We start from the raw sequence: 24,531 nt of genomic DNA on the forward strand, positions 1-24,531 counted from the left end.
ACATGTGTTGATAAAATAAGATATGGCTAGTAAGTGTACCTTAGAGCTAAATAATTTAATTGCACATACTGATCTCCAAGGATGAGGACATATTTACATACTCACAATTAAAATACCTGTATAACCCTCCTACTTGCTGTTCTCTGCCTCATTGTTAAAACCACCCTGGAGATTTTTCTAATACCACTGATCTTATTATTAGACCTAGGACCTTGATTAGTGCTCCTGGAAAAAATTTTTTTTTTCTATTTTTCTTTGGCATCAGTAGAGATTGATTAAGGGGAAAAAAGTGGCTTCTTTTCACAAAATCTCCTACAACAGCTAGGAAATCGATCCAATACCAGTACAGCTTTCATCAAATAATAATTCATGCTTTATTCATATTGGCAAACAAACACAGTTGAAAGGCCTTATAATAGATTAATAAAATAGAACTGTAAAAAGGAAAAATTATTAGAAACATGGTTAATAATAATAACTACTTAGCAACATATTTATGTTATTCTAAAAACATAGATAGAGGATAGAGGAATTAAGAAAATTCTATGCAATCTATTTCTTTTCCCTTTGACAGTGTTTTGTGTGATCTCACGTTAATGTGGGAATCTGAAACAGCTCAAAATACACACTGGAATCATTTGTGTGATTCTATCTCTAAATGTCCAAAGGAAACGAATGAGGTGCTCCCTAATGTGACAGATAACTCCAGATGCAGGATCAGCAAAGGAGCATTTTCTGAAGAAATATGCTGAAAGTTGTCAAAATCACTCCTGTTGCCAGAGATGAGGCCTGATATGGAGCTGCAGTGGAAGAGAGATGAGGTCAGTGAGTTAAGTTTACAGTTAACACTGTGCACTTATTAACATTTAAACATTAAAAGCAAGATTATATAATTGAATATGGTAATATTTTACACATTTGCCTAACAAGTGAAAGATCACCAGTTTGACACTTGGAAGGGATACAAATCTCTTTGGGACTCCTTAAAGAAGGTAGAGAGGGGCGGATCAATCAAAAATATTGATAGTATTGATTCCAACACTTGTATCGGTGTAAGGTTGACACTAGTGTGATAGGATCGATACTTTGTTTCTATCCTTCAAGTTCAGTATGCAGCCCACTGAACTGTTTTATGGAAATGAAAAAATGTACATCAAACATGCAACTTGAAAAACTTTAAAATCTTTTTATGTTGACTCTCACACTTTTTTTATTTAGAGCCTGTAGCACATTTAAACAACAGAAGTTGACCCAAAGTACTTCAGACACAGGAACATTTACATTTTCTTAATTAAATGTATTAAAAACGATGGAAATATTAAAAGTTGACCAACGCTTAATTAAATGTATAATTTGCATAGCCTGTAAAGCACTTTTGTCATCTTTGACTTGAGTGTGACCTACATGTTTTAATTTGCTTATATTTAGGCACCTGGCCAGGAATGAATAAGCCAGTGGCCCTGAAATAAGCCACTGCTCATTACTTTCCTGAAAATCAAAACCACTGTTGCAGGAAACCCAAAAGGTTAAAACTGACTTTTATTTTCATTAATATTGTCTTTTACATGTTAGTGAATTAATGTTTAAAAACAGAGGAGAGGTTAAGTCTTGTTTAAAATAAATTGTCTTACCACTTCCTGCGGTGTTATGGACAGCTGTAGTAGTTGCAGCTGTAACAGCTGGAGTTGCTGATGTACTTGCAGTATTGGTTGTGATACTGGTTGCAGTAGTTGCAGCTGTAACAGCTGGAGTTGCTGATGTACTTGCAGTATTGGTTGTGATACTGGTTGCAGTAGTTGCAGCTGTAACAGCTGGAGTTGCTGATGTACTTGCAGTATTGGTTGTGATACTGGTTGCAGTAGTTGCAGCTGTAACAGCTGGAGTTGCTGATGTACTTGCAGTATTGGTTGTACGAGTAGTTGTAACTGTGGCTGTAGTAGCGGTTGTTACATTAGTACTTGTTGTATTTGCTGCGGTTGTTGTGTTTGCCACGGCTGTTGTGGTTGGAGCAGGAGTGGTGAGCACAAGGCTCACAGGTCCTGATTTGACTGTGTAGCTGCTGGTGAACACACTGCCAACCAGGGTGCTCTGACTCCTGGAGCTGGTACATAGATTTGGGCACAACAGAGAGGGCATGGTGGTAATGCACAGATTGACTGTGCACTGGACATACAGCTGTAAACACAAAAAGCCACACTTAGCAGTGTTCAGATTAAAGTATTTCACACTATCGCCACATAGAGCACTACAGCTGTTTACGAAGCATTAATACTGGAACAATTCTAAAGCACAATCAAGACAAATTGCTCAGAACAAGCCAGCCACCACACATGATGTGTGCAGTGGTCAGTACATTTCCATAGCATGCTTGATAGCACTTACTGATTAGTAAAATTAATTTAAAATCTGCAATTTGCTTTAGAGGTATTTGGTAACTAATCAACATATTGTTCAAACATTGAGCAGATGATGGTGCTAGCTACATAAAACAAAGTCTCATGGAAATCTGTTTGGCCCAGTGGGATAGAACCAGCTACACCAACATTTAATTTTTATTTATTTATTTGTTTATTTTTGCATCTGAGAATGTAATAAATTTAAAAAAGCGGAAAACAGCAGATGTGCAACTGAACAGGAGAAAAATTGTAGGGATTTCCCTAAAACTGGCTTCCAAACTAAAAATATCAACTTTATTTTAAAACATAAATAAGGTAAAACATACATAAAAATAAATCGTAATTTTAATTTAAACACAATGTTTTTTGGAAAGCTTGTAAAATTCATTTTTCAAATGCTAGAACTGTTAATTAAGTAAACAGTTATTATGAGTTATTATGACTCCCGTGGCTACAACACACTACAAAACTCACAGGGGCTTGCATCACTTTTAAGGAGCACCTCATTTGTCAACTTCCCACTCGACCATCACAAATTTGTTTGAAAACAAAACTGAGGGCAAAAATACACTCTTAATAGGAATCATGAAAAACATCATGCCACTATTGCTCTCAGATAAGTATTTGAAGGGAAAACACCAGGGCTGTTTTAAATGTTTTTCTAGCACCGTTTTTGTGAAGCCCCCTTTTTAAAATTCAATTATCTAGAAAACTACTTGAGCTAGATCCTTTCACCTGACTTGAACTGCACTAAATAATATCATCCTCCTTGTATCTGACTAGTTGTAAACAAAATATCACCCCCTGCGTACAAAACGGTGGTTTCTGCTGGAATACAAATCAGCTGTCGGAGATCAGACATCCAAATATTTAAGGGACTTCAAGCATCCTTCATGCTCTCCTAGCTTGAGCTGCGTTCCTAAGTGTTCTTAGAGACAGAAATTGTGAAAAAAGCTAACTCAAGTAGTTTTTAGAAAATTGTCTAAAACAGCCACAGTAATGCTGAAATTTTGCATAATGCCGTTTAAGAAATGTATCTTTAACATTGATTTGATGAATTGACATTGAATGACCCTGAATACTTTTTGTATTTTGCTGGTCAAAATGATTTCTTTCTCAGTTTCAACTTTTATTTGAAACAAGCCTTTGGTACACAGAAAGAGTACAGCAAAGTGACACTTATGCTTATGTGTGTGTTATATGACATCACTTACAGTTGTTCCATTGGTCTGTATTGTACTCAAATCAAGGCGGTAAACCCTGGAATTATTTTGGGTAGTAATAATCTCTAAGGTGTTGCTGGATGCCAAGCACCTGAAAGAGAGAAATGCGACTGCTATTTCAGTTTGTATGATATGCTTCATGTACTGAAAACAACATTTCTTTGAGAAGATTTTCTAAGAGCATCTGTCCTCTCCAAAGTGGTAACTTTGAAAAAATGACAGGACACAAGCTGAATGTTACTGACCCTTGTTCTAGAATAGGACGGCTCATTGCAAAGTCCTCAGTCTCAGACTCGATGCAGTCGTTTACTATCATCTCGGCTCGAACCACACTGCAATTGGACCTGACGTAGAGGTCCAGTTGTTTGATCCTGGATCCACTTTCTTCACTTACACTGGTACTGTTACTGCAGTTGCTTCCTGTTTCCGAGTCAACAGCTCTACGCACTCTTTGTGGTGAGTTGACGTTAGAGCGAAACGTGGGATTTCTGGTGAATTGTGCCAGGGGCCCTGTTCCTGGGAGGTAAAATTCAATCCAAACACGAAACTCACCAAAGGTCTCTTTCTCTGTGGGCATCTCAATTGAAGCATTTGGGCCCTTGACCTGGACTCCTGGGATGCGGCAGGCCAAAGGCAGGATAAGTAAGGGCTGGCGGCTAATCATAGAGTAGGGACGCACGGTTTTCAAGGTGTTGGTGTAAACCAGCTCTGGGCCCGAGTGCTGGGAAAAATTGAGAATGAGAAAAGAGAAAATGAAAATCCAAACAAATAATCTATCACTGCAAAATATCTTATCGTTTGAGAAATCATTTTTAATATAAGGCCAGAAAATCTATTTTGAATAAAAGGTTTCCAATAAGTTTCATCTTCTGTGTAACCAGATGACAGAGCTTCAAATAAGGGAAATTATTTTTTTAAGAAAAGACAGATAAGTTAAACTCTTGGTCTACTGCAGGTGACTCTGTGACACTGCTCGCTGGAAAGTTTATTTTAACACCTCAGTTTTTACATATCGTCTCCCTCCTTTATAGCCTGAAGCAAACATGAGAAGGATTTCTCTTATTCTCTGATGACTACTTAATTAAACTTTACAGCCTTCTTTTTTTATCCCACTATAATTTCACTGAACAGCATTATCCAGCCTTACAGCACTAATATTACACAGCATGGATGTGTCTTGATAGATGGAGGCAAATTCTTTTTCTTTTAGCTGAACAGAGGTCAAGTCCAGTAGGCAATATATATTAGGCTAGAGGACATTTATGTGTGCTGAAAGAGCAATCTGCTGGGGGTTAAAGCTACATTACGCTGGAATTGTTACTGAATGATATGACTGTTTAATGTCTTACATTTGATTCAGTCCATACGGAGGTACAATCACAAGGCTACAGCCCTTAGGCTGCATGTTTGAGCCTAAATCTCTGAACTCTTCTTACAAGCTTAACTCAGAGTGAACATTCTCAGAGCTGACTGAGCTAATTCAGCTAAGCTTTATTTCACCATTTTGATATTCATCAACTCATAGTTCATAGTTATTGATTCGTTACTTAGTTAAAACTGCTTTCTAAAGACTCCTGAAACACATCTATACAAGGAGAAAGGAAACCACATGGTGTCAGCAAAGACAAGAGTTTCAGTTTACGTTAAGCTGCTCTTTAAATACTGCTGTGATTCCTTTCTTGAATAAAAGCCTTTCATATTAAAATAAAAGAAGAAAGCCACAGCTACCAAAAAAGTAAAGGAAGACATAATTGCGTAGTATTTTACCACAGTCTTTGTGCCACAGCCGTCCAAGGAGATGGTTGCAGTCACATGTGTGTTGTTGTAGTTGACGGGGCAGGTGGGGCTGTTAAGCTGGAGTTCGGCAAGGTTGATGTTTGTGAGCGAGGTGATGGGGAGCACCAGAGTCATCTCTGTCTTCTCACACTTCAGTTCTGACCAGGAGCAGAAGGTTAATTATTGATAATAACTCACGCAACCACACTTATCACACTCGAAATCACCTGAATCTCACACACAAGACCTGAATTTCTACCTGTTCCAGCAGGTAATGTTCTGGTTTCCCCTGAAAAAGTTTGAAAAGGAACATGTAAGCAGTGAGTATTTTCAGATAAAACCCTGCTGTAAAGAAAGAAGTTGTTTTGCCAGATATTTCTAAGCAAGCTCTTACTTTGGTATAGCCACACACATCTTGGCTCTGACTGTAAACTGACAGGATAAAACATTCAGATCAGACAGGTTCATCTGAAGCGCATATATGCAAATGTATAAATACAGGTTTAATAAAGCATCAGCTGACCTCTTGGTATTTGCAGCAAAGCAGATGGGCAACAGATGAGTCAGGTTGTTTTCAGAGCGGATCCAGGCCATGGCCATAGTGGCCAGGGGGCCGACTGATGTGAAGCCAGTCCTGTAGAGGTCAGGGGGCCCAACCACGGCAAACTCTAAAACACTGTAAATATTGAGAGAAACCTTTAATAATGTTTGATTCACCTAAAAATACTTCACACCTCTCGCACTTCTTGCAAAGCCACACAGGCACAATAATTCTTCACCCTCGCAACCCTCAATAAACAGGAAGGAATATATTTTTTTAGTAAAATGCAACGGAAATATATAAAATGAAATGTAAGAAAATCCACTTGGTACAAATAGAATATATACCAACTGAATGAATTTCATTTGACCAAACCATTATATTAACACTCCCCGCCAGAGTCCTAGATTTAATCTGGGACTCTCCACCATTTGACCTTAGAAGTGAAGAAGCTTCTCGGATGAGAGGTGAAACGTCTTCAAGCAACTTAAAGAAGTCCAGACGCTTTTCTTTGCAAGCTCCTTTGACTACGATGACCTGGATGACTGAGAACCTTCACAGACATCCATATACACTGAACAAAAATATAAACGCAACACCTTTGTTACTGCTCCCATTCCCCATGGGATGGACGTAGAGACCTAAAATTCATTCCAGATACACAATATAACCATCCCTCCCAAACAGTGGTCACAAATCAGTCCAAATGTGTGGTAGTGGGCACATCTGCTATATTGAGATAATCCATCCCACCTCACAGGTGTGCCACATCAGGATGCTGATCTGACATCATGAGTAGTGCACAGGTGTACCTCAGACTGCCCACAACAAAAGGCCACCCTGGAATGTGCAGTTTTTTGCGCTATTGGGGGTCTGGGGACCCAGAACCGGTCAGTATCTGGTGTGACCACCATTTGCCTCATGCAGTGCAACACATCGTCGCATGGAGTCTATCAGATTGTCAATTGTGGCCTGTGGAATGTTGGTCCACTCCACTTCAATGGCTGTGCGAGGTTGTTGGATATTCGTGGGAACTGGTACACGCTGTCGTATACGCCGGTCAAGCACATCCCGAACATGCTCAATGGGTGACATGTCCGGTGAGTATGCTGGCCATGCAAGAACTGGGACATTCTCAGCTGCCATCTGCCCTGAACAATGTGAACCATGATTCATCCGTGAAGCGCACACCTCTCCAACGTGCCAGACGCCATCGAATGTGAGCATTTGCCCACACAAGTCTGTTACGGCGACGAGCTGGAGTCAGGTCAAGACCCCGATGAGGACGACGGGCATGCAGTTGAGCGTCCCTGAGACGGTTTCTGACAGTTTGTGCAGAAATTGTTTGGTTGTGCAAACCAATTGTTCCAGCAGCTGTCTGGGTGGCTGGTCTCAGACGATCTTGGAGGTGAACCTGCTGGATGTGGAGGTCCTGGGCTGGTGTGGTTACACGAGGTCTGCGGTTGTGAGGCCGGTTGGATGTGCTGCCATATTCTCTGAAACGCCTGTGGAGACGGCTTATGGTTGAGAAATGAACATTCAATGCACGGGCGACAGATCTGGTTGACATTCCTGCTGTCAGCATGCCAATTGCACGCTCCCTCATTGCTTGTGGCATCTGTGGCATTTTGCTGTGAGACAAAACTGCACATTCCAGGGTGGCCTTTTGTTGTGGGCAGTCTGAGGTACACCTGTGCACTACTCATGATGTCAGATCAGCATCCTGATGTGGCACACCTGTGAGGTGGGATGGATTATCTCAATATAGCAGATGTGCCCACTACCACACATTTGGACTGATTTGTGACCACTGTTTGGGAGGGATGGTTATATTGTGTATCTGGAATGAATTTTAGGTCTCTACGTCCATCCCATGGGGAATGGGAGCAAAAACAAAAGCGTTGCGTTTATATTTTTGTTCAGTGTATATGCACACACAAGCAGACTCTTATATAACTTTTCTATACAAGTATATTTGTACATATGCACATTCCTATACATGCATAAGCAGCAAAAACGCAGCAACAGCAACAGAAAATAAAAGAATAAACCATGTTGGGATGTTTAAAAAGCAGTGGGAGGGATGGCAAAGGAAGAGCCACCAGGACTCACCTCTCCTCCTCAGACCTATAGTCAGTGTTGATTTTCTCCTCCTGGTACGGCAGAAGAAACAGCACAGAGTCATCTTTTGGGGTCCTGTCTATGGCCACTGGTTCATCAGAGCAACTAAAATATGACTCTTCCACTGGAAAGACAAAATGAAACCATTTATTACATTATGCTATAAGTTATTATTAATCTGGTAAAATTATTATTTTCATTTTGGCAGATGATGAGAGAAAGCACAATTATTATTCTCTATACTTGAACCAAAATGTCATCTAAGCGATTGTCAGCCTCACCAGTTAGAGAGAGATGGACAGGGACAGAGCTGAGGGGCAGATCTGTGGCATGGTTTACTCTGGGCGAAGGAATCAGGTCCTCCACCATCAGGTAAATAAAATACTGTCCTGCAGGTGCCTGTCCAGTGAAGGACAAAATGCATTTCTCCTGGTAAAAGAATGAAACAATGTCAACAACAGAGATGAACAAGTTCCACAATGGTATGTGTGGGCAATGTTTGACTGTAAATGACATCAATACAAGGCAAAAAAACAAACAAACAACAAAAAAAACTGAGTGGTTAAACTTGTTTCCAGACTGTATGCAAACGATATTACACAATGGTGCTTTTAACTAAGCAAATTATGGCTAAACCAAACAAGTTTTTACTTTGGAAACCATTTCACTGATCAAAGACCAAAGAGAATTCAGTTGCACTTCCAAATTAACTGGAATGTGATTACTGGAAAGGCAGACTTCTGCTAGTACAGAGTGACCTGATGTCTTCAACACGCTTCAGCCGTAGAATAGCTTTGACATTATGGGCAATGAGAATTCCAGATTCTCATTGGTGAGAGGAGGTAGATTACTTTGGGTAAAGGAAGCAATAGATAACATTCTGTTAAAGAGCAAGGATGTAAAATATTTTATTACTGTGTTTAAATTTTAAGCTCCTTTATACTTTTATGCTCTACGTCACTGTCATAGTTACATGTTTTGTTCTTTCACTGTGTACACTGTGCTTTTGTTATTTCAGTCTAACACTCCCTGCTGTTTACTTTCCCCTTGCCAGTATGTGACCTACAGCTCCTCCCAGCTCACCTGCAACCTCTTTGTATCTAGCCTTTCTTTTTTCACCCAAGCTGAGATTTGCTTTTTTTCCCTGGTTTTTGGGGGGTTTTCTTCACAAATTTAAGACACATCATTCACCACAGCAGGTATTTCCACATGTCTGATTTGGCAGAGTTTTACGCCAGATTTCTGTCTTGATGAAACCCCAAAGATGGAGTGGGTTGGGTGTTGGTTGGTGCTGAACATATTTAAATATTTATGTTAGTCTAATCCGCACTTATGTTTAATTGTAATCATCTTTAAAATAGTAAAATATGTTTTTAATTAAGAATAAAATAGATTTCAGTGCCTACAATAATAAAGCCTTGAACTCGTGAAATACAACTCACCCCATCCAGCTCTATGAAAGAGTGCTGGGTGCAGCTGACACACTCTCCCTTGTCAGAACTGGCAAATCGACATCGGACCTTGTCCCCATCCAAGTCTTTCACTGACAGATGGAAGTCGTGAGGACAGTTCACACGGGCCCTGTTTGGTGGCATGCAGACAAAGAGATAATCAGCTTCTTGAATCATAAATCACAACAAGAGAGAAAACAAAAATGAAAGTGGATTTGGTGCAGTCTGTACAGCTGAAGGGCAAGGCATCACTCTGAAGAAGTCTTTGAGAAGCAAAGACTTTGGCTGACGTCAATAAGCTCTCGAAGTGTTGCCTCTTTGATCTTAAACTTGGCCTCCAGCAACAGCTGGCTTTTGGAGCTGAAAAAGCCACTGCGAGTGGTGAGCATGAGTAACAGATAAACAAATCAGCGGAAACTGATCGCATAAACCTGCAGACTCAGGCTTCACTCTGATTTTACATGGACTTTTTAACAAAAAAATAAAGATTACACTCAGATTTAAATCATCCGAATAACCAAGTGACATTTTAAAAATCTATTTCATGTAAAATCTTGTATGGCTCTTTGTTCAGATATATGTAGCTTATATCTCTTTATGACAGCTTAAATGTCCTTAATTTAATTAACACAAATTCAGCTCATGTCTGAATACAGGAGTCGGGAGGAAGGAGAGCAGAGAGTAGGTGTTTACACTACCTTAGAGGAGGAGTCAGAGCCACAAAAGCAGGGTGGTTGAGTCTCCCGCTGTTTGCCCGGATCACTGGTCCTGCATTTATAGACACAAAAAATTCTGTTCCGGACCTAAAACAGTAAAAAAAACAAAAAAACAAACTGTATTAATGGCTTCTTCCTTTAATTTAACAAATAACATCATTGATCTTGTCACAGATAGTAAACACAATGCTCCATAGCAAACGGTTTGATTCGCACAGGACTGAAGAATCATAAGTCAGTTTGTTTGGGCTCCAGACTGCTTGAAATAGTCAATTTTAAATGATTTTGTGTACTCTTAGCGCTTTATGATTTCAGATATTGTGGGATATCACTAATGTGGTTATCTCAAGCACAAACCTCTCGCTGGGACCATAGAAGCCCCAGCTTCACCCATTCTTTGTTGCGAGGGGCAACAAATGAGAAAAAACTCTAAATTATGCAAAGCTGATCTAGTAGAACAAAAAAAATAAATACAAATAAAAGTCCTCCGTAGTTGTCTAAGAAACAAAACAATGTCACTTGGAATAATCTCAGAGTTATTTCCAAATAGACTGCGCAAATTTCTTTTAAAAAGATGAAAAATGGAGCTGACACTTAAAATGTAAAAATTAATATACAAAATTTAGCATGTCTGAGGTCAAGGGTATTCGCATTGTAGGTCTCATACCCTAAACTGATGGTAGCTCTGTAGTCACTGGGGACAGTTTTCTGCCACTGGCGGACACACCAGTCAGAGGGTTTGGTCCCAGTGAAAGGTAACGGGGTGGTGTGGACTAGACAGTCCTCTCCTGGAGCACAGAGTTCAGACAAAGACGGACAAGGACTAGGAGCAATGACAGTGAAATGAGCCCGCACCTGCAAGAAGTAAAGAGACAAACTCCCTCATGTCTGCACTAAACAAACATTACAAACATTTGCATGTAGTTCATCAGGCACCAAATATCAATCTGAGACCCACACAACTAGTATGTTGACTATTAATTGACAGTTATTAGTAAGCGTAATTTCCTACCCTTTGAGATAAATAAAGTATTTGTTACTTTTATTTTACCCACTAATGTTGAGTATTAGTAGGATGCTACACTTCAATTCCCATCAACCGAATGAAACAACTAAAAATAACTGAATTTGGGTTGAAGCACTAATTTATGGGATGTTTGTGGCCCAGTGTGATGTAACAATGGGAGACAACAACTATGAAAAAACAACAACAATATCAACATTATCCTTAGTTCAGCTATTAAATCTATATGAAAGTAAGGGTTCGTTTTTGAGGATAGATGGAGCCATGAGTAATTAAGACGTACACAGCTGACAGGACTGCATAGAAGAATGCCCAACTAGATTACAACAGACCTAACACACTACACAATGACTGACACTGAATTTGTTTTGTAGAATTAAAAGAACCAATTATTTGCACACATAAGTAAGTAGCAACTAAAATAAAGAAAGAAGGGGAAGGGTTCACTTTGAAGCATGTCAATTTTAATGTTTTTTTTTCCGTTCTTGCAGTGAATCCTGAAACGTTTTAACTAATTGAGTGGTAAACACGTTCATTAGGATATTTCAAGGAAAGTATAATTTTAGTAAAGTAAAATTACAGAAGCACAGTTTTGATAAATAATTCTAATAAATAATAATGCTGAGGCATAAAATAATATGGTTTATGAATCATGGAAAATGTCTTTTATTATTTACCTGCTATAATTTTGAGTTTATGAAAATCTCAACACATGACTAAAACATGATAGTAAAAATGTATAATGAGGAACAGCTGAGAGTGTGGGAGATCTTGGATTTTAGGAAAAAAAATTAAAGAGGGAAAATGTTGCTCACTGTTTTTCCTCCATCACTGTCCAGGGGCACAACATGCACAGTCAGGCCAAGAGAAGAGGCGTCAGAGGCCAGGCCTAGCATCAACAGAGCCAGGCCCAGCAATAAGATATGCATTTTGAATCTGTCCAGCATCTCAGCTTCTCAGGCAAGGAGCGAGTCTGAACCTTTGGCAAATACAAAGACAGGAAGGTGAAGTAGTCAAGAGTCAGAGCACTAACTCACTTTTCATTAGCTGCAACCCCCCGCCCTGAATCCTGAATTATCTACACTTCACTCAAGGATTTACTTTTAAGTAAATTTGACTTTTAAAGTCAATCCAACACTGATCCCGCATTGTATTTCTGAAACAAGGCTGTCGTTATATATCTGACAGGATAGTGAGAGATGATACAACGGAATCTCTCACTATATTATTTATGATTTAATAATGATATTGTAACTGGCAGCTCTGCAATTCAAGGTGTGTAATACCACGTTATAAAAGTTTGACAGGTTGAAGAGTGAAACATCAACCTCGTATCAAAACTCACTTGAATAGAAACCATTTTAGCAGTCACAAATTAGAAAACACCTGCAGTTTTTGTGGAATAATTATGATCTTAAGTGGCATCAAAATGAAAAGACCGTGACATACCTGCTGTTTCTGCACTTGGGAATCCCCCACCAATCACAATAAGTAATCCTGAGAGAGGGGTACAAGAACCTGAGGACAACAGCAAACAACCTCTGGAAATCATAAATGACAACCCGATAGAGCAATCAATCAAATAAATAAATACAATGGAAAAAAGGAACACATTTCAAATTCTTAGGTTCCACCCATCATAGCAGAATAAATCTTCTTAACACTGAAAAGTGTGGCAACAGTATAAAACAGCCAGCAAACATATGCCCACCATGTGCAAAACCCTAAATGAGAATGGTGGGACAAAATGAAAGAATTAAGTAATAAAAAATGACATGTATCGATACAAAAATGCAAAACACGATGTCTGGATGTAAAACAGTACTACAGATTCACATCAAAAACTCTTTCCTGACATGAAACATGGTTGGTGGGAGCAGCATGGTTTGGTGGTGTTTTTAATACATGAATTGTTAATAAGAACCTAAAGCTGGAGGCTCAAAGGCAGCGGCGTCATCTCTTAAGCAGCAATACCTGCAGGCAGTGGCCACGGAGGGGAAAGTGGCTGGTAGTGACTTGCGTTATTTAGCTTTTTTTCTGAGCTTCACTAATGTTCTAATGACAGGAGTTTTTTTATTTTTTATTTGTTTGTGATGTCTGTGTGCAAAGTGGGACATTGCTTTTGTACTTAAAAGTCCATGGTGTGATAAAAATCTGTTCTGGAGAAATAGTTCAACATATTATGGTGTATATCTTTATTTCCATTCTTTTAAAAGGCTCTGTGACAGATTTTCTAGTTTTAGAAACTAAATCAGAGATGTCAACTCATCTTACATCATGGACCACATAGAGCCCAGTTTCATTCAAAGTGGGCCCGACCAGTAAAGCTATTGCCTATCAATAAACAGTTTTCTTGTTTTTAAAGTTTCTTTTATTTCCAGGATAAAGATTAAGCTACACATTTAAACCCTGAGGTATCTTCAGAAATCTTTTTTTAAAGATGCATCTCAGTTTTTCCACTATGTGAAGAAATGCTGCTGACTACAAAGAAACCCATCAGCTCCTTGTGCATACACTAATATTTTCATACTTTGGTGCTTGAGAGGGTTATTTGTCAGTAAGAAGGCAAAACTAATGAGAAAACACACAAAAGTCCAAAAATGTATGCTCTTCTTTTTAGTCCACATATATCCAGTGAGCTGGATCCATGTTTGTCAAAGATATTGTGAGGCAAACTGACTTGGAAAAAACAGAACTGATTTTTATATTGACAGGTGTATGTAATGAAAACATAAGACATTACAATTAACTTAAATCTTGTGTCCCGTGGTAAATATTTAGGTCTTTTCCAGTCACAAATTTGTCCAGGTAGTGAACTGCACTATGCAACTGCTTTGAGACATGGCAGCAGACTACAATGTGCTACACCGGCTAAATATACATTTCTCTAAGCACCTCTACATAAGGTTTACACAATGAGAAGCCAAAGTTCTTGGGCTAGCCAAGTCAAAAGACACTGGAGAACCTTTAAAAGATCTGAGTGTATCTATGAGCCTATATGTATGCTCTTCACAGTGTTGATTACAGAAAATCCAAAATCAATTAAAACTTTTACATCCAATTACTGTTTTTTTAAATGATTAAAAATGTAACTTGTACAATCCTGGGAAACAAAAACTTAACTAAAAGCCCAAATAACCATGACATTCATGCCCATGCTGAATGTAGGTAAACTTCTGAACTGTATGCTGTTAAAAAGTATCAGGTTTCTAAATGTTGGTGAATAACAAATGAAACTCCAGTCAATTACTCAGGCAGTTCTGCCCTGAAAACCTCCACAGAATAAAAGCCAGATATAGAAAACGCGCACTCTGAAATGAAAATGTCAGACAAGGAACAGATATATTTTTTTACCGTAATCAGTCGTCAGCTCTTCATTTTCAAAAGTCCAACTTAAGAGCTTACAGCCTCCATTCTCTTTCTATACAGTCTTGAGCGCTGAGATGTAAGCAAACTAAATTTGAGCAACGACAGAATGAAGTTGAACTGGTTCAACCAGAGCTTCTAAAGAAAACATGAAAATTACTGCATGCCAAGAGAAGCGTAACTGAAGTGACTAAGCTCTGATTATTGTGCCCTGCATGAGGTACGCCTTCCCCGTATATATGACACCTGCTGCAGTCTTTTATATTAAATACAGCAAGAGAAAAACCAAAAATAAAAAAAAAAAATAACACAACAAACACACAAAATAACACAACTCTGAAGACTGAGATGCTTTTTTATTGAAAGATCAAACATTAGGAGGAATGATTGGTAGAAATGTAATTGTTACATGGTCAAGGGCAAAAAAATAAAAAATAAAGTTAGTGCCAAAACTATGGTCCTGTCTTGCCAAAAAACAAACATCCATGTTCCCTTCTAGTAGTCACATGACATCATTCACAGAGACTTGGTTAAGCCTCATAACATCTTTTCAATGAAGCTGTTTATTTTTCCTTTCAGGTAAAAATTTCTGTTAATAATCAGACAATTTTATAAACAAGCTTGTTGGTCAGTACCAGCCCACGAGAGGAAAGGTTTTCATTTGGGAGAAGGATCTCTGGAGTTTGATCAGATGAGGAGGGGAAGGCCCACCGTTGCTTTGGATCTTTTAAGAAGGAGTTAACCTTCTTAACTGCCTTGGTCCCCAATTCCTCATACCTCTTGTCACAGGGCATGACACACCACATGTGTTTCAATTACTGCCCGTTCTTCACACTCAGAATTTTCTCCTTCAGAGAGGAAAAATAAATAAATAAATAAATAAATAAATAAAATCAAGAAAAAGGATAACTTGGAGATAGCTTAGGCAGACAGCATAATGAATGTGTAATATTTATTTGTTTAATCAAACAATCTTACTTTGATCATGGTCTCCAGCTTCACGGCGTCAGCAGCAAACTTGCGGATGCCGTCAGACAGTTTCTCCACACCCATGCGGTCCTCGTTGTGCTCCCAGCGGAAAGTCTTCTCATCCAGGTGGACCTTCTCCAGATCACAGGCCTTGGCTGCAAAAATCAAAAACATCAGGTTCAATGTGGCAGCAGAGAAAGGCTGCTTACAGATTTCAATCAAAAGCTGTCCTGATGCATCTAGAATACTCTTCTCTGCATTAGGGAAAGTGTCCCTAGGTTTTGGGGAAACATAAACCAGAAGATAATTAAACAAGTCCTACTTGTACAGAGCAATAGAAAGCTTGTGCTTCTGATCTTTTAATCTGTTTTAAATGGTTAGGTGAAACTCTCCAGAAAAGATGGGATGTGTGGCAGACTTGTGACTGGTCCAAAAAAAACCAAAGTGCATTTTTAGGTCTGTTTAGTTTTTAGATAAGGTGACTGTGGTACTAGAGTTTAGTTTAGAGTTTAGAGCAAACGCCCTTTCTGTTGACAAGGAAATGTCTTGCACACACGTTTTTGTTGTTACATGTAAATTAAACAGGTGTGAGAACCACATTGTTCTCATCAGTAGCACAGAATGTACTCTAGCCAGAAATGATTTTAAAACTAAATGAAAATGTGTTTTTGGTAAAATCCAGTTAAAAGCTTCAAACCACAATAATCTAGGGTAGACCAAGTTCTCATTTTTTAATCCACCCTAACATAATTAACACAAAACTGGCAAAAATACTTCAGAGAGCAATATTCTGCATCTTTTTAAAGTCAGAGAGCACTACCTTTCTCCACACTGAGCATCTCCGTGACAGCACTGTGATCCTGGCTGAGCTCTGCCAGCAGACCGGGGGAGATTGTGAGCAGGTCACAGCCTGCGAGGGCTTTCACTTCCCCTGTGTTTCTAAAGGAGGCCCCCATCACAACAGTGCTATAGCCAAACTTCTTGTAGTAGTTGTAAATCTTGGTCACACTCACCACACCTGAGAAGAAGAAATACACAACCAAAGAAGAAGAGGTCACCAATTGATCAGGATACAACTGTTGTAGCAGTTTGATTTTTAAGGTAATGGTGTCAATCAATCCAATTTTCAGCTACATGGCTGACTCATTATTATATTACACAATACTGCCTGCAACATCAGAAACTGTAATTACTGTAATTACATTAATTACATTAATTACATTAATTAATTATCCCAGAGGTGATCGATCCAAACATCAAATCACATTCTTTACCTCAGACAGGTAAGCTGTCACACAGTGTCACTGTAGAAGTTATAATTTAATCGATGTCTCATCAACTTACTAAAGCCTGTATAAATGCTTTTCCCTAACTGCATATCATCTGGCACTGCCACAAAGCTAAAGCAACACTGAACACATGCATTATAAGTGAGCTGCTGTGTCTCTGACCATTTTCTTCAGTAATTTGTAATCCACTTGCAGAAGCTTCGATGAAGTTTCATTTATTTTAATTACACCTCTTTTTAAACAAATTATCTCTATTAGCTCTGTTTTTAAACTGTGAGAATACAATAATGCAGAAAAAAGGGATATGATGCACACCCTTCCACAAATCAAACCGTTCTCATCTGACGAGCAGAGTTGTGATTAAACATTTCTTTTCACTGAATAGCTTTGTGATGCTGTTGCGTTTCTAACACAAGCAACCACAGAATGATACAGTCAATGGATAAAGTAAAACACAAGATTTACTGCAAGTCCGTTTTAGCCATGTGTATCAAATAAACTGGTGATTGACAATATCGTCTGATAACTGCAGTGTTTTTACCTGGATCTTCATGTGGCTCGTAGCTTTTGCGATCTGTATTCTCCTTATACCAGTCAAGGATGCGTCCAACGAAGGGCGATATAAGTGTTACCTTTGCTTCGGCACAGGCTACGGCTTGAGCGAAAGAGAACAGCAGCGTCATGTTGCAGTGAACACCATGCTTCTCCTCAAGCTCCCTGAACAAACAAGCAAAACAAACAAAAACATTTATTTAGAACACATTAATAACAGAAATAAGTTACACACAATGTTATACCAGCTCCCGTTTCAAACATCATCTCAAAGGGCCAAGCTCAAGCTCATCATGAAAACACTAACATGTTGTTCTTTAGCCCACTGACTTCTGAGGGGTTTCTTTCTTTCACTTTGTTTTCTAGCCTGTGGGTACTGTCGCACCAGATATGAGCAGCCATGTTGTCAGGGTAAAAAGCTACATCATGTTCTTTTTTTACACTGGTTTACAACAAAATGTGATGATTTAACAGCAAATAGTGGTTTGTTTGCTGGGTTTCACACTTGTTGAGTAGCTGTTATTGCACTCATGCTGCATGTGCCCCTGTTTGTGGGGAGAAGTAAACACAGACGTGACTAACCAGTGAAATACACCGGCTGTGATTTTATGCGAACGTGTTTTGATGTTCCATTACATGTTTGCTATAATTCATTTAACAAATATTGGAAAGCAGTGCTTAATCTGAGGTCAGTTAAAGGGCTCATATATGTTGGGGTCTCTTTATCAGTAATAGGACTGAAAAAAAGCAAAAAAAAAAAAAAAAAAAAAAAAAAAGCTGCTCCTTCTCTAGAAGACTTTATGCTTTCAAAATGAAATACACTCACACATACGCAAGTGCAGCATCCGAGAGTATAGCACACTTCATACTCACTTCCCAGCTTGGATTCCTTCCCATGTTGATGACAGCTTGATGAGTACGCGTTCCTTGCTAATGCCTGCCTCTTCATAAAGCGCAATGAGCTTCAGGGCTTTTGCAACCATTTCATCTTTGTCAAAAGACAGCCTGTGACATAAATGAGAACCAACACAGCTGTTTGGCATTTTAAAATCTAAGAGCAAGTATTCTTTGCTTTATTTGTTTTGCGACTGTGTTTCCTGTGACAACAAGTTAAATGCTAAACAGCTTTTAAGAGATTGCTATAAATGCCATATTCTGTAGCTCAATCATTCAGGTACTTTTTCCCCCCATTGGTTTTACAGAGAACACATAAATGATAAGAGTTTGCTAAATCAATTTGTATTTCTCAGAGAAAGTTAATTAGCTTCTACCAGTTGTTTATTATCAATAACACAACTTAGCTGCTGGTTAAAAAAAAACAAGTGGTTAAAAATCTCAAATTTCAGGCTCTTAAATGTTCCCTAATGCTCTGAATGACACTAATATATTAGGAAACACTTATGTGCTGCCCTCTAATAAAAGGTTTTTTGTGCAAGAATGGCATCTTATCTGAAACTCCTCTGAAATTTGCCTCATTGCTTAAAGTTTCTCTTTGTCTACTGTGTAGATTTGAAAAGCTCAAGCCAGTAAACATTTCACATCTTGTGTCATTAATAGCACTTTGTTATAGGTTTGCATGTACCTGGCATCCACTTCAGTTGAGACTCTGCCTGGGACCTTCTTGAGGATCTCAAGCCCAAAACTCACAAACAGCTTGTCCATGGTGTTTGCTACCTGCTCCTCTTCGGATCTTAATGGAGACAGAGACAAAAAGGCTGACCATCTCCACGTTTCAGTTACAATGACAACAAGTCAGAAAACCAATCAACATTTCTTCAAATTGTTTAATTTTAGAACACATTACACAATGGCTGAGAAGTCCACATTAGTAAAATCATAGACTACTGGTCTAGGTGTTTACTATGTCTTTAACATGTTCTGTTCACACAGTGTTTCAGTTTACCATGTAGCTTTGGGAAAACAAGACAAACGCGCTTCCTATCACCCATCATATTTTCCAAGAGGCACGAAAGGTGTTTTTAAATACTAAGGTGTGTAATGTCTAATTAAACTCCATGCCACATGAATCGACAACATATTAAAGAAAAAAAAAATCCATCAGATATCAGGTTTAAGCAGAAAAGATGCACATTTTATTGGATTCACTGCTGTAAATTAAGGAATGTCCTGAGAGCTTCCACAGACGAGCTGTGTAATGTGCAGCCACAGTGTGTTTGACCCATTTGTGCACTGTACTTACCCGCCCTTGGCCATGCCATACTTGATGGCCTGATCCACTAGCTGCTGGTAGGCTGGCATCTTAGCAGCAGCCAGGATAAGAGATGGGTTGGTGGTTGCATCTTGAGGCTTGTATTCATCAATGGCTGCCGTATTGGAACACAGATCAAAACAGTTCAGTCACATAAACACCCCGTTAGCCAGGCTAGATTAAAGCAGGAGTACAGAGAAGTACCAACCATGTGTTTAAATATGTTTAATCTGCAATAATAAATTACAGATGAAACATAACAAAACAAACACAGCATTGACCACAGGGGGGATGGTGTTTCAGACGCAGCCCCTTCTGAAATAATGCTATGCTAATTGGTAGCCCTTTAAAGACTGCTGCTGAGTGACTAAAAGCAATGCCTTTGTGGTACAGTGGTTAACACATTCATCTAACACATGAAAGAGCCCTGGTTTGAGGTCAGAAGGTGACCCAAAAATATAGCCTGAGGATGGAGAGCACAACCTACTGTACTGGTGTTGGTCCCAAACCTCGATAAATCAAAGTTGTGTCAGGAAGAGCATGTGGTGTTTTCATTTTGTGTTTGTTTGTTTGTTTTTTAAATCTGTTCGAAATCAACATGCGGATCCATCTACTGTGGCGACCCCTGGGGAAATAATGATGCAACTGAAAGTATCCACCAACTTACCTGCAAACTGTACCACTGATGGCCAATACATATCTAATGGTAATAAAGTTTGCTAAATACTACATGAAGCAAAAAACATAATTTTAAATATTCCACCACCTTAGCTTACAACGTATAATTAAAACTAAAGGCCTATGGAAACATTTTACCTGGAAATGTTCTCAGGATCATATGGGGCAAAACAGAAGGACAAGAAACTCTTGGCTGCTGTGCTTAATAATAAATGTATTACCTTATATAAACACCAGCCTTTCCACACATCAGATCTATATTAAAAATACCCAAACCTGCCATACAAATTTATATTTTAACTTCCAAGCTAGGCCATCAGGAGTAACAGCTAGGACCTGCCAACAAAGACAGTGTATTGCAACAAGGACACGTGTATTCGTGTGTGTCAATAGCACAGTTAAGACTGGTTATCCCACTAAACAACTAGTTTAGATCTTCCTTATTTTCAACTAAAATTCATATCAGTGTTAAAGAGGACTAAAAGAACTGACAGAACAAGAAAATAACTCACTCATGCTGAATCAACATACTGCTACCTGCAGGTAGAAGATGGTGCCATCTACTGTGCAAACATGTACAGTCTCCAAAAAGAAAAAAAAAGAGAAAACTGATTTTTGTTATTTTTATATTCTACATTGAATAAGACTTTATTAAATTGTACCAGGCCAAGCAGAGTACACCCTGGACAGGTTACCAATATACTGCAGGGCTGTTGTGCAAACCTAATCTAATAATTAATATTCAACATCAACTTACTACAATTCCAAAAAAGTTAAATTAAAAGAACCTAATGTCTTTGATGCAAAACATTAACTCACAAGGTATATAATAAATGTATGCCCCAGTCTACAGGCCTTAAAGAAAACAACCTGTTGCAGTTCACAGGACAGAAATTTTATTTGAAATGCATGAGTGGTGGGGCCTTTTCACACACCACAGGGGTTTTATGTCAGCACTGAATAGTAGCAGCATGGTTCAGTCAGAGCTGCCAACTCTTCATCCACAGAACAAAGGCTGTGTCTGTCCTGTTGCACGTTATCTCTCAACCCCCTCCTTCTACAGGTCAGCAGGTCTGAACTGGACACTCGTCATCAACTGCTCAAGTACTGCTGATTATGACAACATAGCCAATACTTAAGGTTTGACATAAAAAAAAAAAATAAAAAAAAAAAGGAATCCAAAAAACTTCCACTGCCAAAGGTGTTTAAGCAGGTAAAATACAGTGAAGTTTCGACATAAATTTGATCATAAACAAGACTGTGTATATGTGCCAGTGTAATTACATTTACACACACTATACTTCAGAGTTCCTACAAATAAACTGATGATGGCACTTGCATGACTTGGTAGGTGAGGGACATTTAAAAGCACAGGAGATCACATCTAATTACCCACAGGATAAGAAAATAAAAACATTGTTTTAAATCAGTGAATGAGTTTAATTTGACTGGTCAGTTAAAACGTTGTGTGCATAAAGACACATATAAACATATATCCATAACCTACCTGCAAATACATAAACATTACTGCCTTGATCTCAATGTCAACTCAAAGTCTGTATTGATCCTGGTAGACAAATCACATATTTCTTATGTAAACTTTTGAGTCTTTGTTCAATAAGAAACCCTAACAAAATGCACGTTTTCCTTTAAAATGTCAATATTCAAGCCGGCTAATTAGTTAAGTAGCCAAATTTCATAAGAGCAACCTCCACTAACTTTTAGTCCACTGCTGAGAACTTTTTATCCCCTCACTTCATTAAATTAAGCAAAACTGTGTTGGTTAACTGTGTTTCACCATGTCTTCATGTGAAAGCAAACATGTTTCTGCTTGACCTGGTCTTGCAACACGCATGTCTAAACTTGCAACAGGTGAAAGACGAGAAATGCATTTCATAAAAGACAGATGAGCTGTTGGGCAAATCTCGACTGACCACTTCTCTTATCGCAACCCTCTGCAAAACATCTTTGTTTTTTTATTGATGGTGGTAGTGACAGAGGTATTCAAAGCAGTTAAGATTAACATGTGTATATCAGCATTGAGTGACAGAGACAGCTGATCACAAAAAGTATCTGCTTCTTTCTGGAAAATTCTTGCTCTTCAACTTTTTTACTCCTGCTAGTACAAACTGCTGGGTTACATTATTCTTCCTGTAAAGCAGGGATGTCAAACCCATTTCATAGCATGGGCCACATACAGCCTACTTTGATCTTAAAGTGGGTCAGACCATTTCGATTCAATTTCACTTAAATAGCATCAAATCACAACTGTCGCCTCAACAGACCAGTGAAACGTGACACCCTGCTGTAAAGCATCTGCAAACTGTACTAGGAAAAATACATACTTCTCCAAGTACAATTAAATCTAAAAGTACAGACAACTATGAATAACTGGTGATAATCAGATTAATATATACTTAAAGCCAAAGCCTTCTTAATGTTCTCACCACAGACCAATTTTTGGTAAAACTCTAATTTTAACATGACTGGACTGTATTGCACAGCATTTTTGTTATGCCCATTCTTATTATGGAGGCATTCACAAACATATTTGTTTAAATTACAGGCAATAAACTAAGTTTATAGTTCAGCAAAAGGCTAAAGAAATAAAAAGTATACGGATCTGGGAGTATCAGCTTTCCAGAGTCATGCCTGGCAACATGAGTCCAGTTCTGTCGTGTCATCCTGACTGCGCAGGCGGTGCACGACGAACCATCTGGTTTTGCATCACAGTGTAAATCTAATATTTTTCCAGCCCTGTTCCTCATTCAGACCTATTGAGAAACATGAGCTTTACCTCTGTTACAAGAACTGGACAAACGAGGAAGGATAGTCTGATTTTACAACCACTTACACAGGCAGTGTGCACACAGTAGTCTGCAACTTTGGTTTGCCTAATCAATTTTGCGCTCACACCGCACACATACTCTATTATATAAAGATAACAACATTTTTATTAGACTAAAAGAGAGGTGTGCTATTATTCAGTTTGCATTGTTTGCTAGTGCAGCTAATAGTACGTAGATACTGTTAAGTAACGTTAATAACCAGTAATAGGATCATCTACTTCAGTAGTTAACCGGAAAACTAATTTCCAACTGACATGAAACAGTTATATAGCTAACGTTAGCTGGCTAACTAAACACAGTCACTTCGATGCTCACACCCACTTCATGACATCGACACCGCCGCGGTCATTCACTTCAACGCTGGATCCTTCCTTGTCACTTAGTTAGCATGCTAACCAGCTAACGTTAGCATGGGATAAAACGGGTTTTACCGTTGAAGTCTCCCGTGTCTGCCACCACCACAGTGTGCTTCTTCAGCTGGTTCAGCGCCGACTCCATCTTTCGCCGTTTGTCTGGTGACCCGCTAGACATAATGAGGCGAGACTGGGACCCTTTTATACACACAAAACACGTGAGACCGGGAGGAATGTCACAGCGCCCAGCGTAAGAGGACGGGAGCGCGCGGCGTAAAAGAGGAAGGCGTCATCCGGGGCGCGCAGAGACCTGTTAGAGGAAGTGCGCAGAAAAAAAGTTCACTTATAACGTCTGTCTACAGTTTATTTTAAAAATGGAAACCAGTCGGGCAATTCATTATATTATTCCTTACTTACTATACTATACCAGTGCTTTATTTATAAAGTACTTTTAAAAACAACAAGGCTGACCAAAGTGCTGAACAACAACACCAAATATAAAAAAATACTTCTCATTCAGTGGTGGAGAGCTCAGATACTTCTTATATCTTTCGCAATCTGTTGCACTGGCTCGACCTGTGGTAAAGTTAAAAAAAAACAACCTCCCAAATATAGGAGCCTGTTTTCAGACCAGTGTGTACTTTTGATAGCTATTTATTTAATCTCCATAAACTTACTTAATTACACTTTAATGCACAACATCATCTTGTGATGTTGTATTTTTGTGTAGCAATATTAGTACTTTTGTTTATTTAAAATCTATGACTACCTCCACCATTGTTGAAGAAATTCTATACCTTGTGTTGTATTTCTTTTTGGTGTTTTTGCTCCCATACCAATGATTAAAAGAATATTGTCACAGTCCTGGGTCGGTGACCCACTGTATTGTGTTCTGTGTTATTATTAATATTTGAGTTCATCATGGTTTATCATTACTAGTCTTTTGGCTTATAGTTCTGTATTTCTCTAATTCTTCTTTGCTTTGTGATTTATAGTTCTTGGGTTTTGTTCCTTTGCC

The 24,531-nt window shown here is 38.7% G+C and overlaps 2 protein-coding genes across 4 annotated transcripts; both read right to left on the minus strand.

Annotated features, from left to right (window-relative positions):
- Positions 1-717: 717 nt before the first annotated feature.
- Positions 718-14,903, minus strand: LOC146719053 (uncharacterized). Of its 3 annotated transcripts, none has more exons than XM_085459647.1 (16): positions 14,603-14,903; positions 12,698-12,745; positions 12,064-12,227; positions 10,892-11,079; positions 10,207-10,311; positions 9,500-9,638; positions 8,339-8,486; positions 8,049-8,181; positions 5,919-6,071; positions 5,790-5,827; positions 5,655-5,684; positions 5,387-5,553; positions 3,865-4,340; positions 3,611-3,710; positions 1,632-2,175; positions 718-800 (listed from the first exon to the last, which is right to left on the minus strand). In XM_085459647.1, the coding sequence occupies exons 3-16, from the start codon at positions 12,193-12,195 to the stop codon at positions 718-720; spliced, it is 2,436 nt and encodes an 811-aa protein (XP_085315773.1). In that variant the 5' UTR covers positions 12,196-12,227; positions 12,698-12,745; positions 14,603-14,903. The 3 variants fall into 3 exon arrangements, with proteins under 3 accessions (XP_085315773.1, XP_085315767.1, XP_085315759.1); XM_085459641.1 differs by having other exon boundaries at positions 12,698-12,766; XM_085459633.1 differs by having other exon boundaries at positions 12,698-12,789.
- Positions 14,904-15,174: 271 nt separating this feature from the next.
- taldo1 (transaldolase 1) lies at positions 15,175-23,798 on the minus strand. Its single transcript, XM_085459661.1, has 8 exons — positions 23,592-23,798; positions 19,625-19,748; positions 19,007-19,114; positions 18,298-18,429; positions 17,414-17,589; positions 16,404-16,601; positions 15,593-15,738; positions 15,175-15,462 (listed from the first exon to the last, which is right to left on the minus strand). Exons 1-8 carry the CDS (start codon positions 23,689-23,691, stop codon positions 15,430-15,432), a joined length of 1,017 nt encoding a protein of 338 aa, XP_085315787.1. The 5' UTR covers positions 23,692-23,798; the 3' UTR covers positions 15,175-15,429.
- Positions 23,799-24,531: the final 733 nt, after the last annotated feature.

This window comes from Copadichromis virginalis, linkage group LG1 (assembly GCF_057382275.1).
Source record: "Copadichromis virginalis isolate Kocher_CV1m ecotype Utaka linkage group LG1, C_Virginalis_male_GT1.1, whole genome shotgun sequence".
Classification (NCBI taxonomy): Eukaryota; Metazoa; Chordata; class Actinopteri; order Cichliformes; family Cichlidae; genus Copadichromis; species Copadichromis virginalis.

Bases quoted from the DNA above. Each gene is read 5' to 3' on its own strand.
- LOC146719053 (XM_085459647.1), bottom strand. From the start codon at position 12,195: ATGCTGGACAGATTCAAAATGCATATCTTATTGCTGGGCCTGGCTCTG. The intron at 11,080-12,063 runs GTGAGCAACATT...TACTTCTTGCAG, and splicing joins ACAGTGATGGAGGAAAAACA to GTGCGGGCTCATTTCACTGT. The intron at 3,711-3,864 runs GTCAGTAACATT...TCTCTCTTTCAG, and splicing joins CGTCCTATTCTAGAACAAGG to GTGCTTGGCATCCAGCAACA.
- taldo1 (XM_085459661.1), bottom strand. From the start codon at position 23,691: ATGTCTAGCGGGTCACCAGACAAACGGCGAAAGATGGAGTCGGCGCTG. The intron at 17,590-18,297 runs GTGAGTATGAAG...TTGTTTGTTCAG, and splicing joins GAAGGAATCCAAGCTGGGAA to GGAGCTTGAGGAGAAGCATG. The intron at 16,602-17,413 runs GTAAAAACACTG...TCTTCTTCTCAG, and splicing joins CGAGCCACATGAAGATCCAG to GTGTGGTGAGTGTGACCAAG.